Source organism: Ascaphus truei, chromosome 5, assembly GCF_040206685.1.
Source record: "Ascaphus truei isolate aAscTru1 chromosome 5, aAscTru1.hap1, whole genome shotgun sequence".
Lineage (NCBI taxonomy): Eukaryota > Metazoa > Chordata > Amphibia > Anura > Ascaphidae > Ascaphus > Ascaphus truei.
The window spans coordinates 295,106,839-295,120,759 of NC_134487.1; the positions used below are offsets into that span (position 1 = coordinate 295,106,839).

Consider the following 13,921-nt stretch of genomic DNA (forward strand, 5'->3'; position numbering starts at 1 on the left):
TTATATGTCTTATTAGGAGAGTACTGTTCCTTTGTTTTGTACATGTTTTTATGCACTTGTTTATGGCGTTTTATTTTTTACACTCTTTATTGGTTTGGTGTTACATTAGTTTTCTCGCACTTCAGATTGTATGTGAGGGTTCTCACCCCTCCCTGCCCCTACAGGGTTCCCATGGCGAGACCGTCTAAACAACTCAGTCCAGCGAGTCTTTACTGCCTGGGGACCGCCCCCTCTGACGTCATCACGGAACGTAGCGCTGACGTCATCACGTGGGCGTCGGCGTCATGGAGAGGTAGATTTCGAGCGTGGAGGGGTGAGTACACCAGGGGTATAAATATACGTATTATACCATTTGTCTGTAGCCCTCACCTTGAAAAAGGCAGCACAGCTCTGCCGAAACGTTTGTTTCACTGGCACATGAAGATTAAGACGGTGTGCCTGCATCCTCCTTCCTGCGTGCATTATAGGTCTCCACAGTGTGGGTTGATCTCAGTGCACCCGAGGCACTTATATAGATCCAGTGAGTGCACCTAACTTCTCCTTTCTTAAGGTCACTTGTACGGGACTCGCTGAGAGCCCCAATGGGACTAGCATTTCATGGATAATACAGAGGGATATCCTCAGCAGGATGGGGGGCCTGGGTCTCAGAACAGTGTGCGGCCCCCGTGACTGGGGACCTGAATAAAACACTGTTGTATGACACAAGTTCCTGGCGCCGATTATACTCCAACCTTGCTACCTTATCCACCAGCCGCCTGAATCCAGCCCCTGAGGCACGGGAACCCGTGCAGAGTAGTTATACATTACATCAGTGTGTTATCTCCCTACAAGCCGGGCAGGGAGGGTTACAGTTATATTAAAAGAAAACAACAGCAGCTGGCTTTAGTATGCTCTAAAGCAGCGGTGCGCAAAGTGGGGGGCGTGAGATTTTTTTGGGGGGGCACGACGGTTACAGATGCCCCTCGCGTCCCCTAAGACATTTAAATGAAACGCCGGGGGACCGCGCAAGGCCTCTGTAACTTCCCTTACCTTGGTGTCGGGCCGGGAGGGAGGGGGCACAAGAGCAGGCAGGGGGGCAAAGGGCGAAAGGTCTGTGTACCCCTGCTCTAAAGTTAGACTGCTTCCCAGTGCTGAAGAGAGTTCAGCTCCATGCAAATGAATGGGACTAAAACAGGGTGGCCAACTCCAGTCCTCAAGAAGGGCCACCAACAGGTCATGCTTTCAGGGTGTCCCTGCTTCAGCACAGGTGGTTCAACTGAAAAATTACCTGTTAGACTGGAGTTGGCCACTCCTGGGCTAAAATCTTCCCTGTGGCAGGGAAATGGCTCAGACACATACAGTATTGATAAAGGGCCAAGTCAGTGGGTTTATTTGACAGTACGAGGTACGAGAGGGACGATTTACGTGACACACTTAAGGAAATTGCACGCACTGAACTCAATCATTTTACTACCCACCGGCATCATTGAAACTGCCAGTCCTGGGCTGTCCATTAATCTTTCTTCATAAATGAATCAAAGTGAAAACCTTGAATAAATCTGCCCCCAACTATAGAGGGAACACTGCATCATTGTCAGCCTGGCTACTGCAATGTGCTAACAAACGGCTTAATACTGCACATATCCCCAACGTTTTATACCTCTGACTTGCAACAGAGCGAGGAATACTTTACTCCGAGCGCTGCGTGGGGATGAGAGCCCTGCTAGCAGTAAAAGGGTTAATACCATTTCTAGGCAGCTGGAAGTGCTGACAGCTCATAGAAAATGCTACAGCTCTGCACATGTGAAAGGAGGTCTTGTGCTCCCTAATTCAGACCTCATGTCAAAGTGATCCCCTGTAAGCTGAACATATGTGATCCCTGGTCATTTCTGTGCCTCTGCTGAGAAGATTGAAAGCAGAAATCTTTGCTGCCTGATTCCACAAAAAAAAAAAAGAAGTGGCTAGTCTTTGAAGCTGGTAGCCTTGCTCTCCTGAAACCTGCGTTTTGTATCTTGGTGTCATTTTCAATTCCCCTGCCCCCAAAACACATGGGGTAACTTGGCTGCAAGCCGGCATGGCCATACAAAGTGTGAGACCGCAGAAGCAAAACAGGGACAAATAAAGATCAATAACTCCTTCTTCAGGATTTTTAGAATGGGGAACAATGGATTCAGATTGAGCAACAAAGCTGCATCATAATATTAACCAACATCTATTTTTAGGGGGGGGGAGGGTGGGAGGTGATTGTTGCTGTGCACCCTCTGTGTTGCCGAGGGGCCTGAGATACACTGCCATTCCATACCTTGCAGGACCACCTAGCAGCCAAGCAGTTGCAGCAACTTGGGTTTATATCAGGGGTAGACAAGTCAAGTCCTCAAGGGCTGCCAACAGGTCAGCTTTTCAGGATATCCCTGCTTCAGCACAGGTGGCTCTATCAGTGGCTCAGTCCAAGACTGAGCCACAGATTGAGCCACCTGTGCTGAAGCAGGGATATCCTGAAAAGCTGACCTGTTGGCAGCCCTTGAGGACTGCACTTGGCCTCCCCCTGGTTTGTATGGAGCCACCTTTAATTCCTTCTGAGGTTAATGACAAAGATCACGCATTGCTTTCGCAACGTTGTGGGTTCTGCACGAAAGTGCAGCGTAATGTGAATACTGTTACAGAATGGAAAATTGCAGCTACACTCTCCAACATCTGCCACAATCTGAAGGAAGCAGCCTCCCTGCACCAAAGGACTGTGCGGGTTACCAGAAAGCCTGAGAGTTCAGCTCTTTAATCACACGGAGGAAGCTGACTGTATTTCCCCGAGCCCCACTACAAAACCAGGCTAAAATGTGGCATTAATAACGCCTCTACAAACTCGCTTCCCCTCAGGACCACAGTGACCACGTGCCAGGTGCATGTTTAATAGGCTAATATTAGGTGATCAGCACCTTTATATAAACCAGACAAATATAATTACACTTAAATACTTTTTCAAACGTTAAATGTTTTTCCCTGGCTGCCAAATGTTTGCAACGGGTTTTTTTTGTTGTTGCAATCTTCATTAAATGTTTTTCTGGTGATACCTGTGACCGTGGAGGGTTGATCCTATCATCATCTTTTTTTTTTTTTTACAGGTAATAAAGATTATTAGCAAAACATTGAACAAGCGCGAAGGGCAATAAAATATGTGATAAGCATGAATTGCAGAGGGCCCTGGAAAAAAAACATTCCTTTCTCCCGACACACAAGTACAATTGTTATTGAATGTCTGCAAGAAAGCCAATTATATTCATAATAATAATTTGGTATTTTTTTTTATCTGCCTTTCAGGTGAAGCTGACACAGTTATAGAGCCAATTAAAAAAAGCACTGTATTGGCAGCCATGCAAATATTAAAGTACTTTAAGATACTGCAATGGAGTTTGTGACAGAAATGTAAATACAAAGAAACATACTTACAGTAAGTAAGTAAAGTAGTAAACCTGTTTGTTTAAAATTGAATTGTCTCAATGCTTGTGTAAAATGTTTCGGTGGAATGGAAAACATCATCCGTGGACAATCCCTACGTAGCTTGTTGTATGTATGTATGTATGTATGTATTATCTCATAACATGCTTTTTATTAATCTATGTTTGTGAGTTCATTTTATGAGCCTTTTTGGGAAATTAAATATTTTTTTGCACAGTAATGCACTAGGAATCGGCGCTTTTTTTCTTCTTTTTTTCTATGCAGGTGGAGAGGGAGGTCGTTGCACCCTCGTTGAGAAGCTGCCTGTTTCCTGATAGTGCTTGGTTTTATTCCCCTTCATTGGACATTGTTTTTGGACTCAAAAGGACAGCTTGTATTGTGCATTCATAGGAGGTTCCACAGCACCGTATATGTATTTATTAATGTATTATGGTTTAGATATCTATTGGTCATGCTATATTAGTGTATATATTGGATAACATATATACGGTATTTATATCAATACATACATTATTTATATATATTTTTTATATTTTTTTATTTTTGATTCTACCTCGTTCTCTGACATCTCCACACAGGCGCAGATCTTTATTGTATATAATTGTATGTAAATATATATATATATATATATATATATATATATATATCTTTATTGTATGGCGTCATCCATGTGCAAAGCGCTTCGTAGCAGTAATAGATGCAACACAATAACATGAGATGTAAAACCTAGCAAGAATACGCCCTTCAAACAGAAAGCAAACCTTAGGAAAAGGAGGAAAACCTGGCCAAAGAGCTTACAATCTATAATCAGATTTGTATAATCGTTGCCTGAGTCGGATGTACAGATGACATAAACCCTTCTGCGCCTGCGCAAAGTGAAATAATTACTCCCTAAAAACCTCAAGACCATATACTGTAGTATTATGAGTAGTTAACGTAGGTTCATGTCACACGCTAAACTATGATAGGAACTTTTTCACTACAAAACTTGTGCTATTTACACACTACTAACAAACGCACACATTTAAAGTCAGGGTAGCGTGAGAATCGAGGCAAAAGTGTGTGCACAGATCGGCACCCCGTATAACAAAAATGTTATTGAAACCAACAGAATGTTTCCATCTGCTACAGCTTGTTTTGCACCAGAATTGGACCACTTTAGCCTGGATACATAGACGCCAATATGCTGAGATCTGGAGGGCAATGTCCTCATAAGGAAAGAATTCCTATAGACGATTGTGTTAGGGTAGCCACCAGTTCTTCTACGTATGTTCTTTAAAACTGCACCACTCAAGCAGAAAATGCTATAAATTTAGTTGGAACCAGATAGGGCAAAAGGAAAACCAGTCACACAAATATCAGAAGGAACCAATAACAAGTGCACTGTAAAAGAAAGTAAAGTGCACTAAAAAAGGAGTGTGCATGGTACACAGACACTGACAAGAGACAAGCAGAGGGGGACAGCGGGTATTAATGCACCGGCGAATCAGTGTACAGGATTCCTAAATCTAGGGCAGGGGTGGGCAAGTCCACAAGGGCCACCAACAGGTCAGGTTTTAAGGATATCGCAGCTTCAGCACAGGTAGCTCAATCAGTGACTCAGTAAAGACTGAGTCACTGATTGAGCCACCTGTGCTGAAGCAGGGATATCCTGAAAACCTTGAGGACTGGAGTTGCCCACCCCTGATGTTTCTGGAATAACTGCATTGCTGGTTTTACACACTTCCTCCTTGCACACCACTTCCTTGCACTGACATCACTCCGTCAGTTTACACAAGAGAATCTGCCTCCCTCAAGTAAATTGCCTCGTACCCCAGGATCAAATTAAAAAAACTCAAAAAACGTTGCGCCCTTGTGCTCAGCGCTCAGGACTTTCACTCACCAATATATTTATACTAAAACTACCTGAGAACGTTAACAGCGATTAACAGTTATGCGCGAGGGGAGAAATTCTATGCATTTATTGCAGTCGATTCCTCCTTTTGGTACTTTGGACTGAATGTATCGATATTTATATGGGAATTGAGATTATATTCTACATACTGGGGTGTCCATGAATGTATGTTTGTAAATATTGTTGCATTTTACTTTCAGAAAACTACCCGTCAGAAGAAGCGATATTTGTATTGTTTTGTGTACATATACACACACACACACACACACGCACGCACGCACGCACGCACGCACGCATGCACGCACACACACACACACACACACGCATCACTGTGTGTATGTACATTGGAATTGTGTACCCCAGGGTTCTCAACTCCAGTGCTCAAGACCCAACAGGTCAGGTTTTCAGCCTATTCCTGCTTCAGCACAGGTGGCTCAATCTGTGGCACCCAGCTTCAGCACAGGTGAAAACGGAACCACTGATTAAGCCACCTGTGCTGAAGCTGGGATATCCTTAAAACCGGACCTGTTGCGGGTCTTGAGGACTGGAGTTGACTACCGCTGGTGTACACATCCAAGTTAAAGAAGCAAAGCTGTGTGTTGCAGTCCTCCCTGGCAGAGAAGCATTTACAACAGGTAAAGACGATCCCTCCCCCCCCCCCCCCCTGTCTCTTTGACGTGCACAGAATTTACCTGTTCCAGGTGGCGTTGGATCCAGCCCGCTTCTGCTGGGTCCCTCGTTCATCCAACGCTGCTTGCTCTCTCTTGCCCAGATCACTGAGGCTGGGCGAACTCATGAATTTCGACCTGCGGAGAGTCCTCATGGTGAACGCGCGTTTGAGCATTTGCTATTGACACACTATCCTGCAAGTTCTCTGCGTTTTGTATGAAGAAGAAGAAAAAAAAAAAAAAAAAACCCCAGCCAAAGGCAGCGGTCTTAACACAGCTCAGCTCTGCCAAGACCAAAACAAACCTTTAATCAGATCAACTGGCAACTGAGCAGTCGTAAAACTGTACAGTAGTTAATATTTGTTCCAGTCCTAAAGAAAGCAGTTGCAGGCTACATTTCCATGTGGATCTACACAACGACCTTTATTCTGCCCCAAAAGTGTCATTTTCTGGCTCGTAGTGGCAACGGGCTGACGGCTTTTACTGTATGTCCCAGAGTGCAGAATTCTTGAACGTTCCAATGTCAGCTTCAATCTTCAATCAAAAATGTTGTTCCTTACTCTTTTGAAAGTTTTTTTTTTTTTTTTACCACGCTGTGCGGGAAATGAAATGGCGGAAGTTCAGTTGAAAAAAAAAAAAAGAGAGAAAGAGAGAGAAAAAAAAAGCTACAGTATACCTTTAAAAAAAAAAAGCACGTTTCCAGAGCTGCTGAGCCCAGATGTTGCAACACTTACAACGCTACAGACCTCTGCTTCTTCTTACAGAATCAAAGTGTGCTCTGAAGGCATCAGATAAGCAGGGAAACAAGAGAGAGAGAGAGAGAGAGAGAGAAGATCATCAGGATACAGCAGGATGGGGGTATTTGGGAAGGGAGATTTCTATTGGCTACAATATACAAAGTCCCCCCATACTCATCGCAGCTAATCTCACCCCACAATTTGCATCTGAATAGGGAATGGGGATGTGTAGGGGAAATAGAATCAGTGCTGGTGCCCCTTGCAGGGTCGGAGAGGCCCCTCTGTGCCAGAGAAGATGTTAAAGGGATGCATCAACTTAAGGAAAACCCAGATGCTGCAATAATGTGAAAGCACTCAGCCTAGGTATACTTCAGTCTTGTTTGTTTTAGCTTGTAAAGATGCAGTCCCACTCAGGAACAGTGTATGTATGTATGTATGTATGTATGTATGTATGTATGTATGTATGTATGTATGTATGTATGTATGTCTTTATTTATATACAGTATAGCGCCATTAATGTACATAGCGCTTCACAGTAGTAATACACGTGACAATCATATAAATAACAATTAATAGAAATAACAGATCATGGGAATAAGTGCTTCAGACATAAAAGTAACATTTCGGAAGAGGAGTCCCTGCTCCGGGAAGCTTACAATCTAAGAGTGAGCTAATGGCAGTGACACTGATTGAGCCACCTGTGCTGAAGCAGGGATATCCAGAAAACCTGTCGGTGGCCCTTCAGGACTGGAGTTGCTCACCCCTCAGTTAGAGCTTGGTTAATTACTTTTAGAAAGACAAGAATGAGTATATTTACAATGTTTGGGAGAGTCTGACAACCTTCTTCCTGGTCTCAGTTATGGTGACTGTGAAAGGGCAGGGTACAGTATTATAATACTACTAATAGAGAACGCCTGGTGCAAATGATAATAAGTCTCACTCTGTCACTTCAATACAGTCTCACTTAAAATTGGCCCGTTAAAACTGTCAGCTATGTCCAATAATGGTCAAAGCTGTATATTCCAAATTTCTCTTATAAGCATGAATTCCACCCCAAAATGATTATTATATTTTAGCCATCTTGAACAGACAAATATGGCCTGCTGGCTCACGAGTAGTGTTGGCATCTTCGACAACTCTATTGACCACCGGAACAAGCCCTGACCCGGTGGCCATTCTGTGACCATGAGGACAGCTCGATCACGAATGGGGGGAGGATGGACCATGTGTCAGCTATGGGGGACCCCCACTGGTCAGCTATGGGGGAACCCCACGGGTCAGCTATGGGGAACCCCCACAGTTCAGATAAGCTAAAAAATGTGAGCAGTGCGGACTGCGGGTTTCCTGCTTCCCTGCCACCGTGGACCTTGCCACGTGACCGGTTTTGGAGCTTGGCACACAGATTTTATTTTGCTGTATGGTATTTCCTGGTGGTAACGTATTTCCTGGTGGTAACGTGGATTCGTGGATTCTGCCCACAAATGTGAAGTTAAATGTAAACACAAGGCCCATATTTATTATAAGACACCGTCCAGCCCTGGAGGACACCACAGTTCATTCAATTGAATGGGTCGCAAGGTATCTTCTGGCTTAGCATCGCTTAGTAAATATAGGCCTTTATGCAGCGGGGAAGCCGTCTTATGTTCATTGTGTCTGTAATACAGCTTCCTAAGTGTGTCTGGTGGGTTATTACCATCACCATGCAAATAATTTATCTTGTACTTTGGTTTTCTAATGTCAGCTAAAGTGACAGTTCCACACAGCGGCGGCGGGGGGTTCTCGTTACAGTGATGTAGCAGAGAATACGTTCAATAAAAATATAAGCAAAATAGGAAAACAAAATGGCCAAACGCATATTGGGGTACTGACTGACCTCAGAGCTTACACAAGCTAAACCCCCCCATGGAACTAGCTAGCCTGGGTACCATGCCCTCCCCCCCCCCCCCCAGTGAAGCCTCACGCTGCGACCCTGGGGCGCTGTATGAATCCACGCCCGTGTTTGATACCAGAGGGGGCCTGGCTAATTGACCCCAATTGCTTCAATTAGCTTGAAAGTTTCTGGAGTTAACCCTTACTAAGCGAAAGGGAAAGTGGTTTTATTTATTCTCAGTCTTTATGTACTGTACCTGAAATAAGCCTCTGTTGTGCAGCCAAACATAGTATGTGTGTGTGTGTGTCTGCCCTTCTTATCAACAGTGTTTGGGTCGGAAATGTCAGGCTACGTCTACATGTTGGACTAAATAAACCTGTATGATTTAGATTTTCTAGTGCTGCCTGGTATTTTGATCATTTTTTGCAATCTTTATTGACTGTCAGTGATATATATATATATTCACAGCTGAAACCCGTTATAACGCGGTGCTCGGGGTCCACAGAATGACACCGCGTTATAACCGGGATCGCGATTTCAAATAAATAAAAAAAAAATTTTAAATGGCCACCGCGATCAGGGATTCCGCGTCCGCCGGTGTGGGAGAGCTGGGATAACTCTCCCAGCTCTCCCTGAGCCTGTCGTCGCAGCAGCAGCCCCCTCCTACCCCCCACGTAGCACCACCCGGCAACTGCAGCAGCTGTGTCCCCCTGTGAGGGGACAGTGTGTGTGTGTGTGTGTGTGTAACAGTGACAGACTGAGGGGACAGTGTGTGTGTGTGCGTATATATATATATATATATGTATAGGTGTGTGTGTGTCTGTATATGTGTTTGTGTGTGTAGCCGGACATTCCTCTCTGCAAATCCTGGCAGTTTGCCCCCAAAAATTAAAATGTTTTTTTTTTTTAAAACGGGAGCCACGCTCACACAGCGTTATGAGCAGATCCGCTTGTAGCGGATCACGCTATAACGGGGTTGAGCTGTACTTCAGTATTAGGTGATACCTTTTTTATTTGGACTAACAATTTATGTCATAGGACAAGCTTTCGAGAGTTCCCCTCTCTTCTTCAGGTCGTCAATACTGATTAACAAAGGAATCTATGGCTAAAACAGAGGTTTGGGAGAGCAGGACAATAAAACAACAAATCAAAAACAACAGAGAGTACTGTACATAATGTAGGGTGAGAAAGTGTTTGAAGACATAGGAAGGGTAATAAAACGGTGACAAGGAACAGCATGGGGGGGGAAGGGGATGTTGTGGGGGGAGGGGGGGAGGTGTGGATAAGAACATTGGCAGAGAAGCAGGCAGGATAATTACAAACACGTGTGATAGGGTGTGAGAAACCCCATACCCGCATTATGGGGCCTATGCAGAGGGCAGCGTTAGAATAAATTGGAGAGTTTAAAAAAAAGTAGCTTTAATGGAGAGTTTTATTCTCCATATGCAGAAATGGGCGAAATCCGCTATTTTTAGCATTACTGCATGTGGAGAATTGTAAATGAGGAGATGCGCGCAGCTGAAAGGGAGAAAAAAAAAATCGCGCATTTTTTTTTTCCCTATAGCCGGCGAGCTCCTGCTTCTTGCCAACTTTAGTTGGCGGAGAAAATTGACGAAAATCGCGCCAAAAACAGCCGCTAGATGGCGAGCGCGCCTTTCTGAATTTGGATATTTTTCAGACTGGCGAGATGTAGTTTCTCGCCAGCCGCGCGGCGAGATTTTCAAATAGAAAAAAAAAATGACGCTTTTTTCCTACCTCGCCATTTTCGGCTGTTTTTAGCGCGATTTTCGCCGGAAAATGGCGAGATTGCTAATAGCGCTGCTCTCTGCATGAGGCCCTAAGTCCTCTTGATTTGGTGTCAAATAGTCTTATCATTCTGAGTTCAAATGTTTTCCGTTCCTGGGTGCGTTTAAACATTCCATTGAGGATTTAGATTTTTTAATATCATTTTTTAATACATACAATACAATACAATTTATGGAATGATCTGGTAGTGAGAAATGATGTCCCACAGGTGAGCAGTATCTTCCTTCTTCATGGTGTTGAATAGAGTGTCTGTGCATATTCATTCTGCCTTGAAGCTTTTGGCTCCTTGTCACCGCTTTGTTACCCTTCCATGTCTTCAAACACTTTCTCACCCTACATTATCTACAGTACATCTCGGTTTCTTTTCCCTGTTCTCTCAAGCCCTGTTTTAGGGTTTGCCGAGTGACTGTGCTTTGTGGATGTTCAGTGATACTTGTGTTATACATAAAACATCCTGCTAAATAGACTCACCTAAGAAAACCGGATGGCAAATCGGACGGTTTATCTGCTTGCCTTTGCACGGCGCAGGCCTCGGGATAACACTGGTAAAGGCCAAGTGTACAACGCAATTTTGTGTGTCGTAAGATCTCTGCAAAAGGACAAAAAAATCAAAATAAATGCTCATTATTTTCATTCCAAGAGAGAATGCAATGCATTGGCTTCATTGATAGCAAACGGTTAATTAATCACCAACTCATGCACCTCATGGCACTTTACAACCGCTGGCGATTCCTCTATAATAGGAAAAAGACACGTGGGAAATAATAGAAGTCGTGCGCTGCTACACGCTGCCCGGGGCACAGTCTTGTGTCATTTCTGTGGCACTTGTATACATGAGCTAGCCCTCCAGACCGCGGGGCGTGGGGGTCCTAATTGTTAGGACGGTCTCTTGCGTCCTCCCCACTGCCCTCAGAATCCGTCTGCCCCATTTCAGCGGGCGGTTGTAATCAATGAGAGATGAGCTTGGCTGTAATATTGATCCCTTGTCTTAGACAGCTGCAGAAGAGTAAGGTGGCGCTGGGGAGACTTTGCAGGCACGCAGCCATGATGTGCTGCAAGGGGTGATCTACACTCAGTCCTCAAGGGCCACCACCAGATTTCTCTAATTAACACACAATTAAACAGCGGACCTAGCTCTCATTATCACTAAGCCAACTTGCTTAAATACACATTGCTGTGAAGGGAGAGAGAGAGAATGAGAGAGAAAGAAGAAGAGCGAGAGAGAGAGAAGGAGAGAGAGAAAGAAAGTGGGAGAGAGAGAAAGAAGGAGAAGTAGAGAGAGAGAAAGAAGGAGATAGAGAGAAGGAAGGGGAAGGAGAAGGAAGTAGAGAGAGAGAGAGAGAGAGAAGGAGGAGAGAGGGAGAGAGAGAGATATAATGAACCTGAGAGGTGACAGCCGGGCTTCAGAGGGGAAAGGACTTTAATACCAAAAGGGAGGAGCTTAGATTCAAAAGGTTTATGGGTTTGGCCTTGAATTGGGGCAGCACATGGATCACAACTGGTCTCCAGTTTATGTATGAACATGTTAACATCAGATATAATTTATGTGGCTTTGCTCCTGAAATCAATGCATAACTCATAAAGAAGTCATTAAGTTTTATTACGTATGTGCGGTCACACATACACAAGTTATGACTCATTCAGCACTTCCATTGTAAAACCCTATTTTCAGACACTTTCTGGCTTTGATCAGATTGATAGTTACTAGCGTTATATAGATATTGTCAATTAGGAGCAGGCTTCAGCGACACAACTGAAATAACACCACTGTTTATCAGAATATTAACCGCTTTCCTGCCAGAAGGACTGGTGACTTATTGCTTTGCTACTCCCTCTAGCAACAAAGGAGTTTATGTTCAGGCACAAATTACATTTATATATATTTTGAAATATTAGGTCTTGTGGTTAGGGGAACCTCAACATTATGTTGGCTGCCGCCCCACAGAAAGCTGCCGCCACTGAAGGGGCCAGTAGCCAGAAATCAGTCATCAGAAAATGTTCAAGAAATAAATTAATCAAAACAGACCCAGGCAGGAAATACCTCCCGTACCTGTGCTATAAATTGACGCTTACAGCTCCACCTACTGGCAAATGTGAGACAGTGTCTTATCACGTACAGTATATTTATAACTGAAAGAAAATGTTTTTTTTCCAAAGAGTTTACAAATGAACAACTGCTGATTCTAATTTCCCGGGGAGAAGTATTTGACTACATTTTGCAGTGAGACATTCTAGTAGCCGCGTCTACAGAAAAGTAGATTTGTTGTGGGTTGTGATACCTTTTAATGAATTAGCAATAGAGTCCTGGATCGTTAATAATAATAATAATAATAATAATAATAACTTTATTTCATATAGCGCTTTTCTCCCAATGGGAGTGGGACTCAAAGCGCTTCACAATTACCGTATAGCGCATGGTACGCAGCACATATGATTCTTACAGACACCGAGTACTGAGCTTTACATGTTGGGGATTATAGCCACATATTTTCACTGTGAGTGGAGTGTTCTGTATCATTCTCCCACTGTTACACTCAGGAACTCTTGAGACAGCCCTGTAACTAGCCCTGTAACTAACTAACTAACTATTGGAACACTGGAAAAGAACCGGGAGCAAGATCAGAGGCAGATACTTCAATATCAAAGGGGTTATTTCTACTTGGAATAAAACATACAGAACACCTACAAGCTCAAATTGAACCCCCAAAATACCCACAACATATATATAAGCATATAAGTTTCACAGAGGAGTGCTACTGAGCATGGCAATATATATTTAAAACCAGAGACATAACATAAAACACAGACAAAGCTCAGTGCACATCCAGAAAAACTTATATACGGTACAGTGCCTAAATATACATGTATAAATAACTAATAAATAAAATGGTCTTTTAGTTTAACATTTTGGCCAAATTGTTGTAAGCCCTTGAGCCAAACTTCACGGCAGACCACGTTTCAAGGGTCCCTACACTAATATAAATTCTTAATAACCTGTGCATTGCCAGGAAGAATGATTTATAATAAATCTGTCAATATAAGTTGCAAAAGTTCTAAGTCTGATTGAAGCTTTTATTAACCTGTACATTACCAGGAAAAGCACTCTGTAATAGATTTATAATTCTTGTGCAGCTAGTCTTGGCTGTTTTGGAGGGTGGCAACCTCCTATCCAATTGAAGCTCACTCCCTCCCACATTTAAATGGTTAAAAGCTCACTCCATGGCATCTCCCACTATCAGGGGAACTTGCCTGCATGCAGTGTGATTGTGACAAATCTATTACAGAGTGCTTTTCCTGGTAATGTACAGGTTAATAAAAGCTTCAATCAGACTTAGAACTTTTGCAACTTATATTGACAGATTTATTATAAATCATTCTTCCTGGCAATGCACAGGTTATTAAGAATTTATATTAGTGTAGGGACCCTTGAAACGTGGTCTGACGTGCAGTTTGGCTCAAGGGCTTACAACAATTTGGCCAAAATGTTAAACTAAAAGACCATTTTATTTATTAG

At 43.4% G+C, this 13,921-nt stretch overlaps 1 protein-coding gene across 4 annotated transcripts in view; it reads right to left on the reverse strand.

Moving 5' to 3' along the window:
- PRR5 (proline rich 5) overlaps positions 1 to 13,921 on the reverse strand; it is an 86,352-nt gene that overhangs the window by 49,304 nt on the left and 23,127 nt on the right. Inside the window, exons 1-3 of one of the 4 annotated variants that reach the window (XM_075602761.1) lie at positions 11,790 to 11,808; positions 10,879 to 10,996; positions 6,019 to 6,132 (exon numbers count right to left, since the gene is read on the reverse strand). In XM_075602761.1, coding sequence (XP_075458876.1) covers positions 6,019 to 6,122 — 104 coding nt within the window. In that variant the 5' untranslated portion in view covers positions 6,123 to 6,132; positions 10,879 to 10,996; positions 11,790 to 11,808. Of the gene's footprint in view, positions 1 to 6,018; positions 6,773 to 10,878; positions 10,997 to 11,789; positions 11,809 to 13,921 lie in introns of those variants that run through there. The other 3 variants (XM_075602762.1, XM_075602764.1, XM_075602763.1) reach the window with 3 other exon arrangements.